This window comes from Ranitomeya variabilis, chromosome 2 (assembly GCF_051348905.1).
Source record: "Ranitomeya variabilis isolate aRanVar5 chromosome 2, aRanVar5.hap1, whole genome shotgun sequence".
In the NCBI taxonomy this organism is placed as follows: Eukaryota; Metazoa; Chordata; class Amphibia; order Anura; family Dendrobatidae; genus Ranitomeya; species Ranitomeya variabilis.
In genome coordinates, this window is record NC_135233.1 from 674581257 (window position 1) to 674602393 (window position 21137).

The following is a 21137-nucleotide window of genomic DNA, read 5'->3' on the forward strand; positions in this document are numbered from 1 at the left end:
AAAAAGGGTGAATACATATGCACAGGCCAATTTTTAGTTATTTGAGCCTATACATTTTTCTCACTTAACTTCACCAACTTAGACTAGTGCTGATGCATCACACAAATCGGATTACAAACATATTTAAGCACAGGTAGTAATGTAACAAAATAGGTAATAGCTAAGGGAGTGAATACTTTCTCAAGACACTATCTATATAGATGTGTGTGTATATACATTTGTAATTGTTAACATGACAGTAAGCGGTTGTAAAATGACATACAAATGCATATTATTAATGAATGCAAACAAAATAAAAATCTTTCAGAAGTGTGTGTCAAAGTGACATCCACTTTTTATGCTCTGGTATATTAGTCCTGAATAAAGGTCAGGAGGAAACAGCTTATTACATGAATGACATTTACTGTCCATCATCGTATTACACTCCCGCCCACAAAACATTAGGATCACAAATTTGCAGAGACATAGAGTGTTCAGTTTGTGTGCATTTACAAAAAAGTGTGAGGTCAGAAACACCATATTACTGTGGAATCTGAGACTGCAATATAATGTTATGATGGACAACTGGCTCTTAAAAATGTTTGGTTTTATAGTAGGCTGCATAAAAACAGCTATACAAAATACAATACATTCTGTATGGTAATATGAGCATATATGAATCTTAGCTGTAAGGAGTAGTGAGGAGCGAGTGTACTCGTTGCTCGGGTTTTCCCGAGCACGCTCGGGTGATCTCCGAGTATTTGTAACTGCTCGGAGATTTAGTTTTCATCGCAGCAGCTGAATGATTTAAAGCTACTAGCCAGCTTGATTACATGTGGGGATTCCCTAGCAAAAAGGCAACCTTCACATGTACTCAGCCTGGCTAGTAGCTGTAAATCATTCAGCTGAGGTGATGAAAACTAAATCTCTGAACACTAACAAATACTCAGAGACCACCCGAGCAATGAGTACACTTGCTCATCACTAGTAAGGAGTTTATTGTATCATCACTCGTTCAGAAAATATTTTTAAAGCGAAAAACTTTGAAATAAAAATGACCCCCCAAAAAAGACATATCTTTCAGAATATGTTGAGAAAATTGAGGACTTTCACCTTGGTACTAACATGCCACCTGTTTACACTGAAAGACTATTGTGAAATGAGTGTTCTTAGGAAGGCACGTTCACGATAATCTTGCAGTATCAATAAACCTTTAGCCATGGAGAAAGATTCTTGCACCTGAAAGTTGCACCACAACCCGAAATTAGTATAATTAAAGTTTATGAGAATGACGTGGACACAGAGTGGACAAGACACCTGGCACATTTAGTAGGAAGATTTCTAAATGAGTGTTTACTATTTGAGTCATGATTGGAGTTAAATGCTCAAAAAAGGGGTTATGTTAGCACAATGCTAGTACTTTTTTTTTTTTTTTACATTTAGGAATCCCTTAATAAGGGATTGTCCATATATACTGGTAAGGTAAATGTCCGTCTGTACTGAAATTTAAGTTACTGAAATTTAAGTTGAATGGTAAATGATAAAAAAAAAAAATTGTTTTGTAATTGGTAATGCAGGAGGTATGTTCACGTGATGCGATTGAGCTGTATTTTTGCAGAAAGGAGTCAAATTTAATGTGATTTTTGATAATTGCCGCAAAAAAAACTGACCAGTGATTGAATTGTATGAACATAGTGTAATTTTAAATTTAACTCTTATTTTGCTTCAGAATGTCCTCACAGAATATCTCATTTTCAAGTTCAATTAAAGGGAATCTAGTTGCTGCTATCTAAAGTATTTTTGCTCAACTTAATTGCTTTTCTAACTTGTTGAAAAAATTTTCTTTTTACTCTTAATGGTTTTACAGGATAGATTACAAACACAATGCTCTGCAGAAAGAAAATGGTTTCATTATAAATCAACAAAAGTTGTCAAATTCTTAGACCTTTTACATGAATATTAACAAGCAATTCAGTACAAAATAGCATTTACTTACAAAATATCCACCTTTTAGTTGTACTGCCTATTACACATGACTTTGAAGCACTAAATGCTTTCTGTAGATCAATAATCATAGTTTAACAAATCACAAGTAGAAAATATAATAATGGCAGAAATAAGGTCACATTTGAATGATAATTATAAGTCGCTGAGAAATTTTCTCTTCTCTTTTGTAGACAAACGAATATCATTGAGGTACTGTTAGGGAAAATGGGGCATATACTTTCACAGTTTCATCCCACGCACAGTCTGCTACCTGTAAGATAAAAAGAAAAAGGCTTCCTAATAACAATCCGATATGTCAGAAAAAAATAAAATGCACCCCCCCTTGAAAATCTAATAGTCACACAGTAAGGCCCATTTGCCATGTTTGTTACTCAAAAAAAGAAGTGCATCCAAGAAGGAAGAGAATTGTAACTGAAAGCGGTATTGCTGAGTTTTCTTTTAGGTCCATTACCCCTTTTCTCTCTGGCAATTGGCTACAGGTCTGACTAGTCCATCATAGTCTGATTCTTTTTTATTTTAACTCGTTTTATTGAAGAATAACACAGTTAACATAACATCAAATAAACAAGTCTTAAGACTAGTCCCAACAGTTCCAGCCATATCAAGGACTACGGTCTTACAGGATAAATAACATTATATATTTTTTGGTGTTTTCAGAATAACAAAACAAACATATCACTATAACCATCTTGACTCATTGACCAATATATGCAAAGTGAAACTAGGATTAAGCTTCATATTTAAGGAAATATATCTAATATATTTCAACTACTGTATATACTCGTGTAGAAGTTGAGATTTTCAGCACTTGTTTTGTGCTAAAAACGCCCCCCCTTGGCTTATACACAAGTCATTGTCCAGAAATCTGGCGGGGGAGTCGGACTGGCAGAGCAGAGGCAGGAGCCGGCTAACAGAAGACATCATACTCACCCTCCTAGCGCCGTTGCTGCATCTCCGTCCCGACACTGGAAGCTCTTCCTGTGCTGAGCGGTCACGTAGTACCGCTCATTAAGGTAATGAATATGCACGCGTCTCCACTCCCATAGGCGTGGAGCGCATATTCATTACCTTAATGAGCGGTACCAAGTGGCCGCTGAGCACAGGAGAGCTGCCACGCCGGGACAACAGAGATGCAGCGACAGCAGTGAGTAGGATGGGGGGTGTGAGCCATGCATACAACGATGGGACGGGAGGATTGAGCCATGCGGGACCGGGGGAGCCATGCATACAACAGGGGGAGCCACACATACCAGGACAGGACGGGCGGGAGCTACACATAGCAGGACAGGACAGGGGAGCCTCACATACCAGGACAGGATGGGGGAAGCCACACATACCAGGACAAAATGGGGGAACCACATACAGCTCTGGCAAAAATTAAGAGACCACTGGAAATTTTTCAGTTTGTCTGATTTTTCTCTTTATAGGTATATTTTTAAGTAAAATGTAAATTGTTATTTTATTCTATAAACTATTGACAACATCTCTCCGAAGTTCCAAGCAATAAATTTTGTAGTTATTTTCTGAAAATGAGAAATGGTCAAAATAACAAAAAATGCATTGCTTGCAGACCTCAAATAATGCAAAAAAAAAAAAAAATAAAACACAAGTTCATAATCATTTAGAAACAACAATACTAATGTTTTAACTCAGGAAGAGTTCAGAAATCAATATTTTGTGGAATAACCATGAAATAAACCCGACAAATAATAAATCTTGAAAAGTCAGTCTAAAAACTGTAGAATATCCTGTTTCAAAATAATATACCTACAATATCAATTGGAATTGAAGAGTAAATACATTTGCAGATCTAGTAAGATTACCAGACCAATGGAATATGAAATTGAGTCAAGGGAGAAGAAGATATATTGACAATTGACTTCTTCTCAGCCTTAGTATTTAGGCTGATGGAAATACAATAAAGCTCACAATGCATAGTATTGACATAATGATGTTCATGCTGTTTGTGTCACGCTCGTGGTTATCACCCAGTGTTAATAAGCTTTATTATGACCAGAATACAAAAGAAATGATTAAGACATTTTTAAAAGGTCATGTTTAAAAGAGAAAACATTTGAAGAGTTATGCAATTTCTTGGTTTAATAACGGTGTATTACCAACACACATCAAGAAAACACACAGTCTCTAATATAAAATATACACTAGCTTGGGACTCAAAAATCATGTCACACAAAGGACCAACGTTGTCTAAGTAAGAAAGAAGATCTAGCTATACAAAGGGTATAGCCTTAAAGGAGTTGTTTCAAAAACCCTGTTATGAACTTCTTATTGTATGGCTTATTTATTGAAATTATTGCAACGTAGAGCCACTGCTCACAACAAACACTTAAGATTCCACAAGTGATTTCTCCATATAGAAGGAACACAGTGATCTCACTGACTTCTAGAAGCAACAGCATGTTTAATGCCTGTGCTATTTTTTGAACAAATGATTTCCATTATTTGCTATTTTGAAATTCTACTACAACTTCTAACAGCATCTGAGTGTCCAATAAAAAATGCACTGACCATAATTAGGAACGCTGAACACATACAGTAAGAAATAGAAATATACACTTCATACCATAGCTATGGCTTCTAATCCAGGGCCCAGGAAAGTGTTTATACAGTATCGACCAAAGGTTTGGGCACATCTATTCATGCAAAGGTTTTCTATGTTTTTATTACAATGTTCACATTCATAGATTCTTAGATTCATACTGAAGGCAGCAAAACCACTCACCAAAAACACACATAGAACCGAAGCGTAAAGAAACGTGTGAAACAAACCTGCATATGTGTTAAACTTTAAATTCCTTAAAGTATCATTCTTTTACACACCTTTGGCAGCTTTATCAGTCACCTAGCATGGCTTCCATTGAACATGTATGCCTCGTCAAGTGTTCATTTGTGAAATCATAAGCCTTCAGAAAGTGTTTATGACCATCAGGTGTGTTTTACAGAGGCAGTGTTGGTACACAATTCCATAAAGTGCCGAGCCTTATTCCACAACTGCTCTAAGCCAGAATATGCCAAGAACCAATCAATTAAGTAAAAAGAAAAACAGTCCATCATTAACATTAAGGTCAGTCAATCCATAAAATTAAAACCATCAATCGCTATGATTAAACTGACTCTCATGAGGATCTACCTAAGAAATGAAGACCAAGAATTTCCTTTGCTGCAGAGGATCCAAGAAGTATAGTTTCTCCTTGCGGAGAGTGATATGTTAAGCATGTTGAGATAAGGAGACTTAAAGCTGCAATGCTCCTCTGAGAAATATGCAAATTGTCTCTTCAGAGAGGAAAAGGACTAGAACTTTAGTGCCACCTATTGGAAGTAGCAATCCTAACAATCAATGTTGACCCTTTCACAAGCTTTGTCACATGACTTAGGATAAAAGCCAAACCAGAATCTCAATTTGCAGACACTGTTTCGGGTACTGCCCCTCGTCAGTGCAAAGTGCAGAGGAAATTCTTGGTCCTCATTACTCATCTGAGTTACCAGACTCAGAAACCGAAAATTAACAGGACCTCAGATAGCAGCCCACATAAATGAAGCACTTACATCAAGCAGCAGACACCTCTGTACACCAAATGTCCAAAAGAGACTCTTAGATGCTACACCAAGTTTCCTTTATGGCCAAATCCTGCAAAGGAGCTACTATGGAGGACCACAAGGAAGAGACTTATTTTGGTCAAGCAGCACAAGGACTGGACACTAGATCATTACAATTCTGTACTGTGGTCTCATTAAGGTACCTTCACACGAAGCGACGCTGCAGCGATAGCGACAATGATGCCGATCGCTGCAGCGTCGCTGTTTGATCGCTGGGGAGCTGTCACACAGACCGCTCTCCAGCGACCAACGATGCCGAGGTCCCCGGGTAACCAGGGTAAACATCGGGTTACTAAGCGCAGGGCCGCGCTTAGTAACCCGATGTTTACCCTGGTTACCAGCGTAAAACTAAAAAAAACAAACAGTACATACTCACCTGCGCGTCCCCCGGTGTCTGCTTCCTGACACTGACTGAGCTCCGGCCCTAACAGCACAGCGGTGACGTCACCGCTGTGCTTTCACTTTCACTTTAGGGCCGGCGCTCAGTCAGTGTCAGGAAGCAGACGCTGGGGGACGCGCAGGTGAGTATGTACTGTTTGTTTTTTTTACTTTTACGCTGGTAACCAGGGTAAACATTGGGTTACTAAGCGCGGCCCTGCGCTTGGTAACCCGATGTTTACCCTGGTTACCAGTGTAAAATATCGCTGGTATCGTTGCTTTTGCTTTCAAACACAACGATACACGGCAATCGGACGACCAAATAAAGTTCTGGACTTTATTCAGCGACCAGCGACATCACAGCAGCATCCTGATCGCTGCTGCGTGTCAAACGAAACGATATCGCTAGCGAGGACGCTGCAACGTCATGGATCGCTAGCGATGTCGTTTCGTGTGAAGGTACCTTTAGTCAAAATTTGAGATTTTTGGTACCAACTGCTATGTTTTTTTAAGATGCAGAAAAGGTGAGCAGATGACTTCTACATATGTGGTGTCCACTGTGAAACATGAAGGGGGAGGTCTGATGGCGATTTGATGGAGACACTATTTATTAAAAATTCAAGTCTCTCTTACCCAGCATAGATACCGCAGCATTCTGCAACAACAAGACATCCCATCTGGTTTGTATTTAGCGGGACCTTCATTTGTGTTTTGTGTTGAAACACAACACTGACCTAAAAAGAAACCTCCAGGTGTTTAAAAAGCTGTGTGACCAAAAAGGAGAGGGATGGAGTGCTATGTCTGTGACATGTGCTGCACAATCACCCGACCTAACCCAATTTAGATGGTGTAGGAAAGCCAGGTAAGACCGTGTTAAAAGGTAGCCCTAAAGGGCATGATTAGAGGCACCTGACTAGATATGACTAGAACCAGGTCATGAGTTCACTTGAGGCAGTCAGCTGGGGGGAGCTGAACAGTGTGGATTGTTTTGGAGGTAAAGAGAGACCAGCCAGAATCTCTCTAAGAAGAGACTGCACAGGTCATGTGCACTAAATTGCAAATATGAATGGTTACTATAAATAAACAATAGCTGTTTTGTGTGACCAAACTGGGAGTAATTCAGCAGTGTCTGATTAACCAGTGAAAGTGAGCACACGGAGTGTTAGGGTCTCACCCAGACAGCAATTCAGGTCCTCCTTGTTATTGCTTTGCCTTCATTGAAAAAGGACTGTGATTTTTGTTATTACGTATGTGCAAGAAAAAGGTTGAGTTTCATTTAAACAACTTTGCAAGTTTATAGAGTTCAATAAACCTCACATTTTTTGGACACAAGAATCTGGTGCCTGTGTGAACTCTAATGCCTACCTGAGAATGTGAATCCCTACAATGGATTGGGACCAGTTGAATGACGGAGGGAAAGCAAAGCAGCCAACAAGTGGTCAGCACCTCTGAGAATGCCATTAAAACTGATGGAAAGTCATTGCATTCAATTTAATTTCTTTGACATCCATGATTTTTAAGGACAGCAATAAGTCTTCTAGGCATGGAATCTACAAATTGACGGCATATTGCAACATCTTTTTATATTCTTCAAAAAGAACCTCTTTAAGAGGCTGGATGAAGTGTGATGCTCAACTTGTCTATACAGAAGTCCGCATAGGTGTTTCAGTTGGGTTCAGACCAAGAGACATAATTGGAAATGGAATCACTTTCACCCTGTTCTTCAGAAATGAAACTTATGGTTGTTTTGGATCATTGTCAAGTTGGAAAGTGCATGTCTACCAAGGGCATGGAGTATTGGTAGCATCTTCTCTTTCAATATCGAGTAGTACATCTGTGAGTTCATGCTACCATCAATGAAATGTAGCTCCCTGACACCAGCAGCAATCATGCAGCCCTACACAATGACAATGCCACCACTACATTTCAAAGCAGACACCATGCATTTAGAAAAATTAATTTTGAAAATGTGTTGTGCCTGCAGTGAAACATGGTGGTGGCAGTGTCCTCATGTGGGGCTGCATGAGTACTCCTGCTAAGAATGCAGTCATAGGACTCTCATACAGCAAAATCAAATGTAATGCTTTGCACTGAGTAGGGGCAACACCCCAAAACACATCTGTCAATTGAGATTCTGGTTTTGCTGTTATCTTATGTCATGTGGCCAGGTACTTTAAAGGGTCAATACTGACTTTTAGAATTACTAGTTCCAATAAGTGGCACTAGAGTTCAAGTCCTCTTATTCTTTGAAGAGACAATTTGCATATTTAATTTCTCAGAGGAATACTGCATGGCCGATAAGCCTCCTCATCCTGGCATTTCAGGTATGTCACTCTCCAGGAGGAGAAATATTACCTCTTACATCACATTTATTGAAGCAAAAACAGGTATTGGGGGCTTTTGACTCTTAATATCCCAGTCACATGTCTCCAGTCTATTGATTTCTATACAGTAGATAGCTGCTCACTACCCTTCTCGTCCCTCTTTGTTCCTGACAAGCTGCAGTTATGAATCTTGAAAAATCACTCTGCCTTTTGGTAACCCTTGACTCTGATCTCTACTTTAAACCACATATCCAAGTCCTTTCCACTTCCTGCTGACTCAAACTCAAAAATATTTCCAGGGTCCGCACATTCCTTACCCAAGAATCTGCAAAAATGCTAGTGCATGCCCTCATCATCTCCCGCCTCGAATACCGCAAGCTCCTGCTCTTTGGCCTCCCCTCTAACTTTCTTGCACCCCTCCAATCTATCCTAAGCTCTGCAGCCTGATTAATCCACCTATCCCCCATTGTTCCCCGGCCTCTCATCTCTGTCAATCCCTTCACTGGCTCCCCATTGCTAAGAGACTCAAGTTCAAAACACTAACCATAACATACAAAGCCACCGACAGTACTTACAGTAGGGGAAATAAGTATTTGATCCCTTGCTGAGTTTGCCCACTGACAAAGACATGAACAGTCTATAATTTTAAGGGTAGGTTAATTTTAACAATGAGAGATAGAATATCAAAAATAAAATCCAGAAAATCACATTGAATAAATTTATTTGCATTTTGTAGTGAGAAATAAGTATTTGATCCCCTACCAATCATTAAGAGTTCTGTCTCCTACAGATCAGTTAGACGCTCCTAATCAACTCGTTAACTGCATTAAAGACAGCTGTCTTTCATAGTAACCTTTATAAAAGACTCCTGCCCACAGACTCAATTAATCAGTCAGACTCTAACCTCTACAACGTGGACAAGACCAAAGAGCTTCCTAAGGATGTCAGGAACAAGATCATAGACCTGCACAAAGCTGGAATGGGCTACAAAACCAAAAGCAAGACGCTGGGTGAGAAGGAGATAACTGTTTGGGCAATAGTAAGAAAATGGAAGAAATACAAAACGACTGTCAATCGACATCGATCTGGGGCTCCATACAAAATCTCACCTTGTGGGGTATTCCTTGATCATGAGGAAGGCGAGACAACAGCCTAAAACTACATGGGGGGAACTCAAGGCAAATGGGACCACAGTCACCAAGGAAACCATTGGTAACACATTACGCCGTAAAGGTTTTAAATCCTGTAGTGCCCGCAATGTCTCCCTGATCAAGAAGGCACATGTGCAGGCCCATCTGAAGTTTGCCAATGAACACCTGGCATTCTTGGATATACGTATTGAAAAACGTTCCAATGGTGAATTGATTACAAGGACACACAGAAAAGATATAGCCACTAACTCTCTCCTCAGGTGGGAAACCAGTCACCCTGCTCCTCTAAAAAGAGGTATCCCCAAAGGACAATATCTCAGAGTGCGCAGAAATTGTTCCAATATGGTTACATTCCAAGAACAAGCCAAGGACCTAAGAAATCGGTTCTTGGAAAGGGGTTATCCAGAGGGGGTACAGAATAGAGCTTATAAAGAATCCCTGAAAAAAGAAAGGAAAGAGTTATTGACACCTAAGCCAAAGTCGGAGGAGGAGAACATTATATGCTTCATTACAAGATATTCTAATGGAGCTAAGTGTATCAGAGAAATCTTCCAAAGACATTGGCCGATTTAACCCTGCTGTTCTGTTTAGATTTCACATACACTTGTACTGTTCCCGGTCATTTTTGACCGTCCTTATAAAATAATCATTTTTAGCTAATCTAAGTGGTTTTTTTAAACAGTTTTTGCACTATTATATTGCTTGTGAAGATGGTTGTTCAAATACCAGAAAAAAAAATAAATACAAAGCTTGTTTTATATTTTTTTTATATCCAAAAGGGAACATGGTATTTTTTCGATTTTTGTAAAAATTGATTATTTTTGCAGATAAAAAAAAAATCTTGATCTAAATGTTAACTATAAGTAATAATATCAAACATTATATAGATATACTTTTTTCAAAGGCAAAAAAAAAAAAAAAAAAGCTTTTTTCTCTATAAAATGGCAAAAAACGTTGTTTTTTATACACTTATACTGTTCCCGGTCATTTTTGACCGGACCTAACAAAGTTGTGATTTGTACCTAATTCAAGTGTTATTTGATTACCTGTTGCATTGTTTTACTGTATGTGAACATGGTTTTCAATAATCAGATGAAAAATTAAATCAAAAACTTTTATTTTTTGAATCAAATAAATTAACATTTATGTACAGTGTAATACTGTACAACCAGCAAACACATGGAAAATCAGAAAATCATGATTTACAATATGAAATGTTGACAACTGAATGGAACTAGATCTATATGAACAGCAGGGTAAATAAAAACCAGTGAAATAAATTGCGCATAGCTATACTGGAAGCGAATCCGTCGGCTGTATCGCAACTTGAAAATGTTGGTATGTGTAAATCTGTTCTGACCAAAAGTAGTCAGATACATTGATAAATAGTAGTAGATGCAATATATAGTTCAAAATGAGGTGATAGCACCTTTATTTTTGTCAAAAATTGTCTGGAGAGCTGAATAAAGGCCTATCGGTCATTTTTGACCGAACAGTACAAGTGTAAAAAAAATTGTACCAAATAAAGTAAACAAAAATTAAAAAAAAAAAAAATTCCCACAGAGAGTACCCCCCTAATGACGAAAAGTCAGGGAGCCTCAAGTCTCAGAATCACACGCTGAATTTTTATAACATTATAGAATTTCAAAAACGGTCATTTTTGACCTAACAGAACAGCAGGGTTTTAACAGATGGATAGGGACATAAAGAAATATGTTCCATTGGTACCTCAGATAACCTATAAAAAGGGTAAATCCCTACGAGACAGACTGGTTCGCAGCCATTTTGACTCTGGAAACAGCTCTGGTCTAATAACAAACCAGGTTAAGGGCTGTTATAGATGTGGCAACTGTAAAAGCTGTGCCTCCATTAGACCTTCTAAAAGTTTTGTCAGCAATGTCACAGGCACCATGTACATAATTCGGCACTTTATCAACTGCCGCACTAAAGGGGTCGTTTACAAGGCCACATGTGAATGCGGCCTTGAGTACGTGGGCAAGACTAAGAGGGAGTTTCGCAAGAGGGTTGGCGAGCACCTCCGTGACATTGCGAACAAGAGAGAAACCCCAGTGGCAACCCACATAAATTTGGTTTATCAGGGCAACCCAAGTAAAATTTATTTCATGGGGATTGACAGGATAGTGCCTCCACAAAGAGCGGGCGATTGGGACAAACAAATACTCCAAAAGGAGACAAGATGGATATTCATGTTGAGAACAGTACAACCACTGGGGCTGAATGAGATACAATCATACAGCTGCTTTTTGCTAAACTATGTTGCGTTGTCTCCAGAACAAAAGCCTAATACATATATGGTGTTATGTCCGGTAGGGTCTATTATTAGGGCCAGCCACCGTTGAGTGGGGGCGCCATATCCAAAAATCTTTAGGGTGCCAACCCCCGCGGCAGGTAGGGTCACTTTGATAGGATAATTTACAATCTATATTATTTTGGACCAGCCCTTTCAAGATATTTTAAAATAACTTTCATAGACAGGCTTTCTCTTTTCTAGCTATTCTTTGTAGGCAAGAGGGCTCTACAGGGAAAGGTATTTTGGGACAGTCTACGTTGAGTGGGGGTGCCAACCTCCGCGATAGGTAGGGTAAGGAGAGTAGGTATATCAGAGTAGGGCATCCACAGGGTCACCCTTTCCCACGTTTGAGGTGATGGTAGGTGGTGTCCCGCGTATGTGAATTCCTTCCCTACAATTTTTTCTTCTTTCTTTTTTCTTTATACTCTTGCCGCTTCATTCAGGTAGGGCATTTTTTGTCTATAACAGTATTTTTCCATTTCTCTCGTCCTTGCTTGCTTGCTCTCCATTAATAAATAGGGTATTTCACCTTTGTAGGGAGGCAACTCACCTGTGTTCTCCGTAATGGTTGTCATGGATACATGCTGAGAGATCTATGAATCATGCCAATTGGTGAACAGGAGTAGTGTTCATACTAATCTTCCTGTTTCTAAGAGTGTCAATCACATACGCAGCACAATGAATAATGAATATAATGTGGGCTGTAGTATGAATAGGCACTCTTAGGGGACATAATAGCATTAACATGTGCACTTTTGTCCGATTGTTCTTTTAATAATGTCCGGCAGGAGTCAGCTCACACATTTTGGGCTGGGCTTGGCACCGGTACGGTGGCGCGCATGCGCCGCTGTGCGGGGATTCCTAGCGCCCAATGAAGCAGGCGAGCGTCCCAAGCTGTCCGGCAATACAGGGGTAAGCCCAGAGCACGCGTCACACGCCAAGGGGCGGAGCTTATTGAGCGCGGCACTGAGCTAAATCTATAAATATCACAGAAAGGGGAGACCCGTAATGGCAGCAGCATTCTCCCCAGATGAATCCATAAGGAAGAAACGCGTCGGGAGACGCTTCTTGCAGCACTTAATCTTCATACCTGGGTCGGACATGAGGTGGACGGCGGCTAGACGAATAGCTGGGATAATGGAGATGAACATGCGGTGAGATCCACCCTAGCATATGGGTTTGTTAATACACATGATCTCATGCTTCGCAGCATTCTCATAACATTCCACCATCATTAACCCTTGAAGATGCCACTATTTGAACCCATTAGGGAACACTCATGAAAGGTGTAAATGAGAAATAATGTATCCCATAGATTTATGGATGGGCAATCATATGTGAGGGGCATCTTGTAAACGCCTAATATATGTGCTGCTAATCTGCACTGACAGTGCTCCAATCCAACGTATAGTATCTATTCTTATAACTGTCCAAGTATAGTGGTTGCATTTTGGTGTCTTGTAAAATATACGGGACACACAGTATACACATTGTTGTTGTCCAGAAGTTATCCTGAGCGCAGGATCAAGGGCAAAAAACTGAATGTTGTGGCTTGGGTGGTTTCTATATACCAGTGCCTTTTCTGAGGTGTATAACTATTGGCCCGCATTGTGTGAGCCCAAGTAAATGGTTGTGGATTGGAAGCTACTTCAAATACTGGCAGTGTTGTTTGTATTTGTTATATGTCATTTGTCTTGGTTTGTTTCCCCATTTCTGTGAAGGTAATAGGGCACATATCACAATAGGGTTCTAACTGTTTATTTATTTTTTGGTCTTTAACAAATTTGCCAATTATTGGCTTTTAAATATACCTAATAAAGGTTAATTTTTATCCAGTCGATAAATTATCTATTGGATAAAGCACACCACGCTTATTACAATGAACACCTGGATGATTCTGCGAGTCATTGGGAGAAGGTACTGTTGTCAGGTGAGATAAAAATTGAGCTCTTTGGCATTAACTCAACTTGCCGTGTTTGGAGGAAGAGAAATGCTGCCTATGACCCAAAGAACACCATCCCCACTGTCAAGCATGAAGCTGTAAACTTTATGTTTTAAGTGTGTTTCTCTGATAAGGACACAGGACTATTTCACCGCAACAATGGGAGATTGGATGGAGCCATGTACCGTAAAATCCTGAGTGACAACCTCCTTCCCTCTGCCAGGACATTAAAAACGGGTCGTGGCTGGGTCTTCCAGCAAGACAATGACCCAAAACATACAGCCAAGGCAACAAAGGAGTGGCTCAAAAAGAAGCACGATATACGCAGAGTCAAACCACGGAAGAGACGGAGAAATCACTCCGCACCTATGCTGCTATTGTCTCATGCGAGAGGATCGGAGCACAGAGCATGGACACTCGGCTCACAGCAGAGCTGGAGGTGAGTGTCATTGGCATATCGCATTGGATGCCATATACTGGTGTGATTCCAGCCGAAATGTGCAGGCCCATAAATACAAATTAGCATGGTTTGAGGACTGATGGTCATGGTTCAGAGCAATATCGTTGTTTGTTTATACTTTCAATTTGACTGGATAATATTGTATATATAATAATAAACACAAACAAAAGAGAACAGAACAAGATTTCCCATCTCACCAAGTACAAACATAAAGGAAACATAAAGGAAAAACATAAAGACGTTACCTGGATATTTATAGTTATCATATTCTACTCAACAGCTCAAAATAATCATGAAATAAATTATGAATGCTAAACCTAATCCATTCTGATAATAGGTTAATAAACTATTTGGAATGGTTTATAATTTTTTGAGGTCATTTCATTGTCTAGCATTCCTTAACTATGCATAAAAAGCTTGAATACTGTACAAATTGGGAAGTCTACAGATTTCTTTTCAAACAAGGATGGCCAGTGAACTTGACATAGGCATTGGTGTAGAAGTCAAGGTTAAAAATATATAATTTAGAGAATGGTTTCCTTCTGAATGCTTATGAGGAAGACAAAAATCCACATAGCAAGTGTAGTGATGCATACCATAGTAAGCATGTAAGCTAGCCACTCAAAGTCTGCCAACTTTATACCTATAAATTAAACATGAAGAAAATCAACCATAACATTTACTAAAGTTCAAGCCCTTGCTGGATATATCCACCAATAGAACTGCAAGCAGAAAGGAAGCTTAGTCTCAGGCTATTATCCACATTTTTATACATATATTAAGTAGACACATGTATGTGTATTTTTTAAATATGTGAAGGCTACAAAACTGACTTCCTATTCCTAAATTGGACAGATATTGTAATGTTAAATTTGTATTCTATTCTTCAGCCTGGGTACTATTATAATACACAGGGATTTAAAACTTCTTTTGCTGGTTATTTTAATAAGGGGAGTTAGAGGAGGTACTCTTTAACCCCTTCACCCTGAAGCCTGTTTTCACTTTCCTGACCAGGCCAATTTTTTTTCAATTCTGACCACTGTCACATTATGAAGTCATAACTCAAACACTTCAATGGATCCCACTTATTCTGTTTTTTCGGGACTTATTGTACTTCATGATAACAATTATTTGATATAACTTACGATTATTTGTGAAAAAATTAGAAATTTGGCGAAAATTTAGAAAATTTAGCAATTTTCAAACTTTTAATTTGTGTGCCCTTAAATCAGTCATGTCACACAAAATAATTACTAAATAATGTTTCCCACATCTATTTTGGAAACTTTTTGTTGTTGTAAAGAAGTTATAAGGGTTAAAAGTTAACCAGCGATCTCATTTTTACAACAAAATTTACAAAACTATTTTATTTTAGGGACCACACAACATTTGAAGTGACTTTGAGGGGTCTATATGACAGAAAATACCTAAAACTGACACCATTCTAAAAACTGTACCCCTCAGGGTTCTCAAAACCACATTCAAGAACTTTATCAACCCTCCAGATGCATAACAGGATTTAATGGAATGTGGAAGGAAAGAAGAAACATTTAACTTTTTTTCACAAAATGTTTTTCTTTAGACTTTTTTTTGTTATTTTTGCGAATGTTACAGGAGAAAATGGGCCATGCAATCTGTTGTGCAATTTCTCCTGAGCATGCTGATACCGCATATGTGGGGAAAAACCACTGTTTGGGTGCACAGCAGAGCTCGGGAAGGAGCGCTATTTCACTTTTTAAATGTAAAGTTTGCTGGCATAATTTGTGGACGCCATGAAATGTTTGGAGGGCCCCTAATGTGCCTAAACAGTGGAAACCCCCCCCAACAACTGTCACCATTTTAGAAACTAGAACCATCATCTCGATGTGTATTGAGCAGCTTGAACCCCCAGGTGCTTCACAGAAGTTTATAACGCTGAGCCGTGAAAATAAAAAAATCAATTTTTCCCACAAAAATGTTATTTTTTTACCCCAAATTTTGTATTTTCACAAGGGAAAAAAAATGGAAGCCAAAATTTGCTGTGCAATTTCTCCTGAGTAGTCGAATACTACTTTAGAGGTACAGTGCAAAGCTCAGAAAGGAAGGAGCGCCATATTACAGTGCATATTTTTCTGCAGTGGTTTGAAGGTGCTATGACCCACTAGGAAAGCCCCTGAAGTGCCAGAACAGTAGGACCACCCATAACTGACCCCATTTTAAAAACTAAACCTCTCAGTGAATTAATCTAGGGGTGCAGTGATTATATTAACACCACAGATGGGTCACAGAATTTTATTTCACTGAGCAGTGAAAAAAAATAATTTACAGTGCCTTGCGAAAGTATTCGGCCCCCTGGAACTTTTCAACCTTTTCCCACATATCATGCTTCAAATATAAAGATACAAAATGTAAATTTTTGGTAGAGAATCAACAACAAGTGGAACATAATTGTGAAGTTGAATGAAATTTATTGGTTATTTTAAATTTTTGAGGAAATTCAAAAATTGAAAAGTGGGGCGTGCAATATTATTTGGTCCCTTTAACTTAATACTTTGTTGCGCCACCTTTTGCTGCGATTACAGCTGCAAGTCGCTTGGGGTATGTCTCTATCAGTTTTGTACATCGAGAGACTGAAATTCTTGCCCATTCTTCCTTGGCAAACAGCTCGAGCTCAGTGAGGTTTGATGGAGATTGTTTGTGAACAGCAGTTTTCAGCTCTTTCCACAGATTCTCTATTGGATTGATGTCTGGACTTTGATTTGGCCATTTTAACACTTGGATACGTTTATTTGTGAACCATTCCATTGTAGATTTTGCTTTATGTTTGGGATCATTGTCTTGTTGGAAAACAAATCTCCGTCCCAGTCTCAGGTCTTTTGCAGACTCCAACAGGTTTTCTTCAAGAATGGTCCTGTATTTGGCTCCATCCATCTTCCCATCAATTTTAACCATCTTCCCTGTCCCTGCTGAAGAAGAGCAGGCCCAAACCATGATACTGCCACCACCATGTTTGACAGTGGGGATGGTGTGTTCAGGGTGATGAGCTGTGTTGCCTTGACACCAAACATATCATTTGGAATTGTTGCCAAAAAGTTCGATTTAGGTTTCATCTGACCAGAGCACCTTCTTCCACATGCTTGGTGTGTCTCCCAGGTGGCTTGTTGCAAACTTTAAACAAAACTTTTTATGGATATCTTTGAGAAATGACTTTCTTCTTGCCACTCTTCCATAAAGGCCAGATTAGTGCAGTATATGACTGATTGTTGTCCTATGGACAGACTGTGCCACCTCAGCTGTAGATCTCTGCAGTTCATCCAGAGTGATCATGGGCCTCTTGGCTGCATCTCTGATCAGTCTTCTCCTTGTTTGAGATGAAAGTTTAGAGGGACGCCCGGGATTTGGTAGATTTGCAGTGGTATGATACTCCTTCCATTTCAATATGTTCGCTAGCACAGTGCTCCTTGGGATGTTTAAAGTTTTGGAAATCATTTTGTATCTAAATCCGGCTTTAAACTCCTCCACAACAGTATCACGGACCTGCCTGTTGTGTTCCTTGGTCTTTATGATGCCCTCTGTGCTTCAAACAGAACCCTGAGACTATCAAAGAGCAGGTGAGACTTGATATGGAGACTTGATTACACACAGGTGGATTATATTTATCATCATTAGACATTTAGGACAACATTGGATCATTCAGAGATCCACAATGAACTTCTGGAGTGAGTTTGCTGCACTGAAAGTAAAGGGGAAGAATAATATTGCACAGTTTTTGAATTTCCACAAAAATTTAAAATAACCAATACAATACATACACTTGTTGTTGATTCTTCACCAAAAATTTACATTTGGTATCTTTATGTTTGAAGCATATGTGGGAAAAAGTTGAAAAGTTCCAGGGGGCCGAATACTTTTGCAAGGCACTGAACATTTTTATCACCAAGATTGTGTGTTAGCCCCAAATTTTACATTTTCATACTGGGACATGGGTAAAAATGGCCCCAAAGTTTGTACCACAATTTCTGCTGAATGTAGAAACACCCCATATGTGGCTATAGAATACTACTTAGCCAGGCGGCAAGATTCTGAAGGGACGACGGCTATTTGTCTCCTAGAGTGCAGATTTTCCTAGAATACTTTGCAGACCTCTTATACAGAGCACTTAAGTGCTAGAAAAGGAGAATCCCCAAAGGATCTATTCACTATAATAAGGCAGCAGAGTTACTCTGGACTCAGTCTGACCTCTGCTCATCGTTGAGCTTTTCAGAAGTGCACAAACCTGTGAAGGATTGCGCTTTTATGCACGTGTAAAAAGCCAGACAATGCCCGATTACAGGTCCGGTGTCATACACAGTGCCTCCATCTGCCTCATTATAGGAAATCTTCCACTGGAGGTTCCGTCTGAATCCCGCATTTCAGGGATTTACATGGAAATCCAGGTGTAAGCGCTCAGCGCACAGTGCAGGATAAATGTGAACCGAGCCTTACTGCGATCTTTGGGAGTCTGAATGAAAAAAATCAACAACAGAATTGGTTTTCTTTATTTTATGTCATTCTTAGAGTGGTATAAATGATTAGACTACTTTATTCTTCGGGTCGGTGTGATTACAGCCATACCAGATTTTATATCGGGTTTTTATATTTGGCTGCTGTCACACACTAAAAGACTTTTTTTTATTGCAAAAACTAGTTTTTGCATTGCCATATCTAGACAACTATAATTTTTCCATATTTCAACCAGCAGAGTCATATAATGGCTTGTTTTTTATGGGATGAGTTGATGTTTTTATTGGTACCATTTTCAGGCACATGACTTTTTGATCGCTTTCTATTCCGATTTTTAGGAGGTAGTATGAATAAACAAAACAGCAATTCAGGAATTGTTTTTTTTTTTTAAATATACTCTTCCGAGTGTGGTAGAATTGATAAAACAGCGTTATTCTTCAGGTCATTACGATTACTCTGATACCCCATTTATATTGTTATAATTTTTATGTTTTGGTTCTTTTACACAATAAAAAATATTTTAAAGAAAAAAAATATATTTTTGCATCGCTTTATTCTGAGTTATAACTTTTTATTTTTCTGCTGACAGAGCTTTATGGCGGTTTGTTTTTTTGCAGGACAAGATGACGTTTTCAGCAGTACCATTTTTATTTACATTTGTCTTTTTGATCGCGTTTAATTGCACTTTTTGTTAGTCGGTATGAGGATTAAGCACTGTTTTTTGTCTAGTTTTTTATTTATATTTTTACGGTGTTTACTGAAGGGGATAATAGTGGGACAGTTTTACAGGTCGGGTCGTTCTGGATGCAGCGATACCAAACGTGTACTTTTTTTACATAAATAAATGTATTTATTGGATTCATATTTTTTTCTATATTTGGGAATTTAAAAAAATATATATCTATACACTTTTTAATAACTTTTTTTTTTACATTGTCCCAGGATGGGACATCATCTTACATTTACAGCTTTTGCACTGCAGAGCATTGGAGTAACGTCTCACAGGCAGAGAATGAGGCGTGTCAGCTGCTGCTCTTAGCACGTGCTGACAAGCCATCTTCCCTGTAGAACAATGAAGGGCCCGGCGGCCATCTTGCTGCCGGGAGTCACCATGGAGACCATCAGCACAACGCAATCTCATCGCGTTGTGCCGATGGAAGCACACAGGGAGCTCACTCCCTGTGCGATGCTCCTTGATGTCGCTGTCATTATTTAAAGCCGCATTTCAGAGTTCAAAAAAGCCTGATGACAGACTCCCTTTAAACTACCTAAATTAAATGGGTTGTTGCCTTTGAATATCGCTTTTTGCTACAAGAGTCCCTTGAAAAAAAAAAAGCATAATAATGTTTAGAACTGTTGCGAGTAACTTATTCATAGATTTGTCAAATGGCTCTGTGCACTAGGAGAGGATGTTAATGCTTTGTATTGAAGGGACTTGATCTCATTCATGGTACTTTATATACTGCTTCTCCATTTGGCTGTATATTAGAACATTACAATCAGGACCATTAGCTACTGTAGCATAGCACCACCATTAGAATAAACTGATCATAGAATAAGACAACGCCTGGACTACAGACGAACCCCTAGAATAATGGAGAAGTGATCTAGTTCACAGACTCTAGTTGTAGTCCAGCTGATTGATGTAGCTGCATTGTTAAGGAATACATAGAAATGCATTTAGTCTTGTGGACTCCAGCTGTCCCTCAAATTAAAATGGGCACTACTAAAATCTTAGGCCTTCTTTCACCATTAGATACTCAGATTACCTCTTCATTATTCTATCTTGATGATGACTGCATGCTTTTACACACTGCTGCAGGCATGCAGGCAACAGGTATACAGGTTTGTCTTATAAAGCCGCCTCAATGGGAATGTGGATTTATGACATCCATAAAACCAGAACAAAGTACATTTCCTCACCATACTTGCTGCTTTAGATGAATAGAGTAAATGTAATAAATCCAAAATTGATTTTCTCAGACCCACTCACTTGCTTATATAAAGATCATTTATAGACATGGTCGGACCCCCCTGGATGTTCGGGTCCGGCGGGTTTGGCCGATCAGTTAAAATGACACTTGAACAGGGGGCCCGAACATCCAGTGTTTACCACGTCGTCACGTAGATGACAGCGCAGCAAACTCTGCATCTGATCGGCAGTAAAATCATTACCGCCAGTCAGACAGCCGCAGCTCCCAAGCTGGCAAATGACAGCGTGAGCCTGAAGCTTTGATCAGAGGTAAAAAGTACGACTGCTCCCATCAGCCGATGCCTGCTGACACTAAAAATAGTGAGAGCAGGCGGTGGTTGATGGCAGTATTCATCAGCCGATGCCAGTGTTCTAAATAAATAATTTAAAAAAATGGGCGTGGGTTCCCCTGTATTTTTGATAACCAGCCAAGCAAAATTGAAAGCTAGGGGCTGCACCCTTAGCTGTCAGCTTTAACAAGGTTGGTTATCAAGAATAGAGAGAGTCCCCAAT

The 21137-nt window shown here is 39.2% G+C and overlaps 1 protein-coding gene across 2 annotated transcripts in view; it reads right to left on the reverse strand.

The window, feature by feature from the left end:
* Positions 1-1867: 1867 nt before the first annotated feature.
* Positions 1868-21137, reverse strand: part of PEX7 (peroxisomal biogenesis factor 7) — a 280910-nt gene continuing 261640 nt past the window's right edge. For both annotated transcript variants that reach the window (XM_077289287.1, XM_077289286.1), the window contains one exon: positions 1868-2236. In XM_077289287.1, coding sequence (XP_077145402.1) covers positions 2168-2236 — 69 coding nt within the window. In that variant the 3' untranslated portion in view covers positions 1868-2167. The remainder of the gene's footprint in view (positions 2237-21137) is intronic.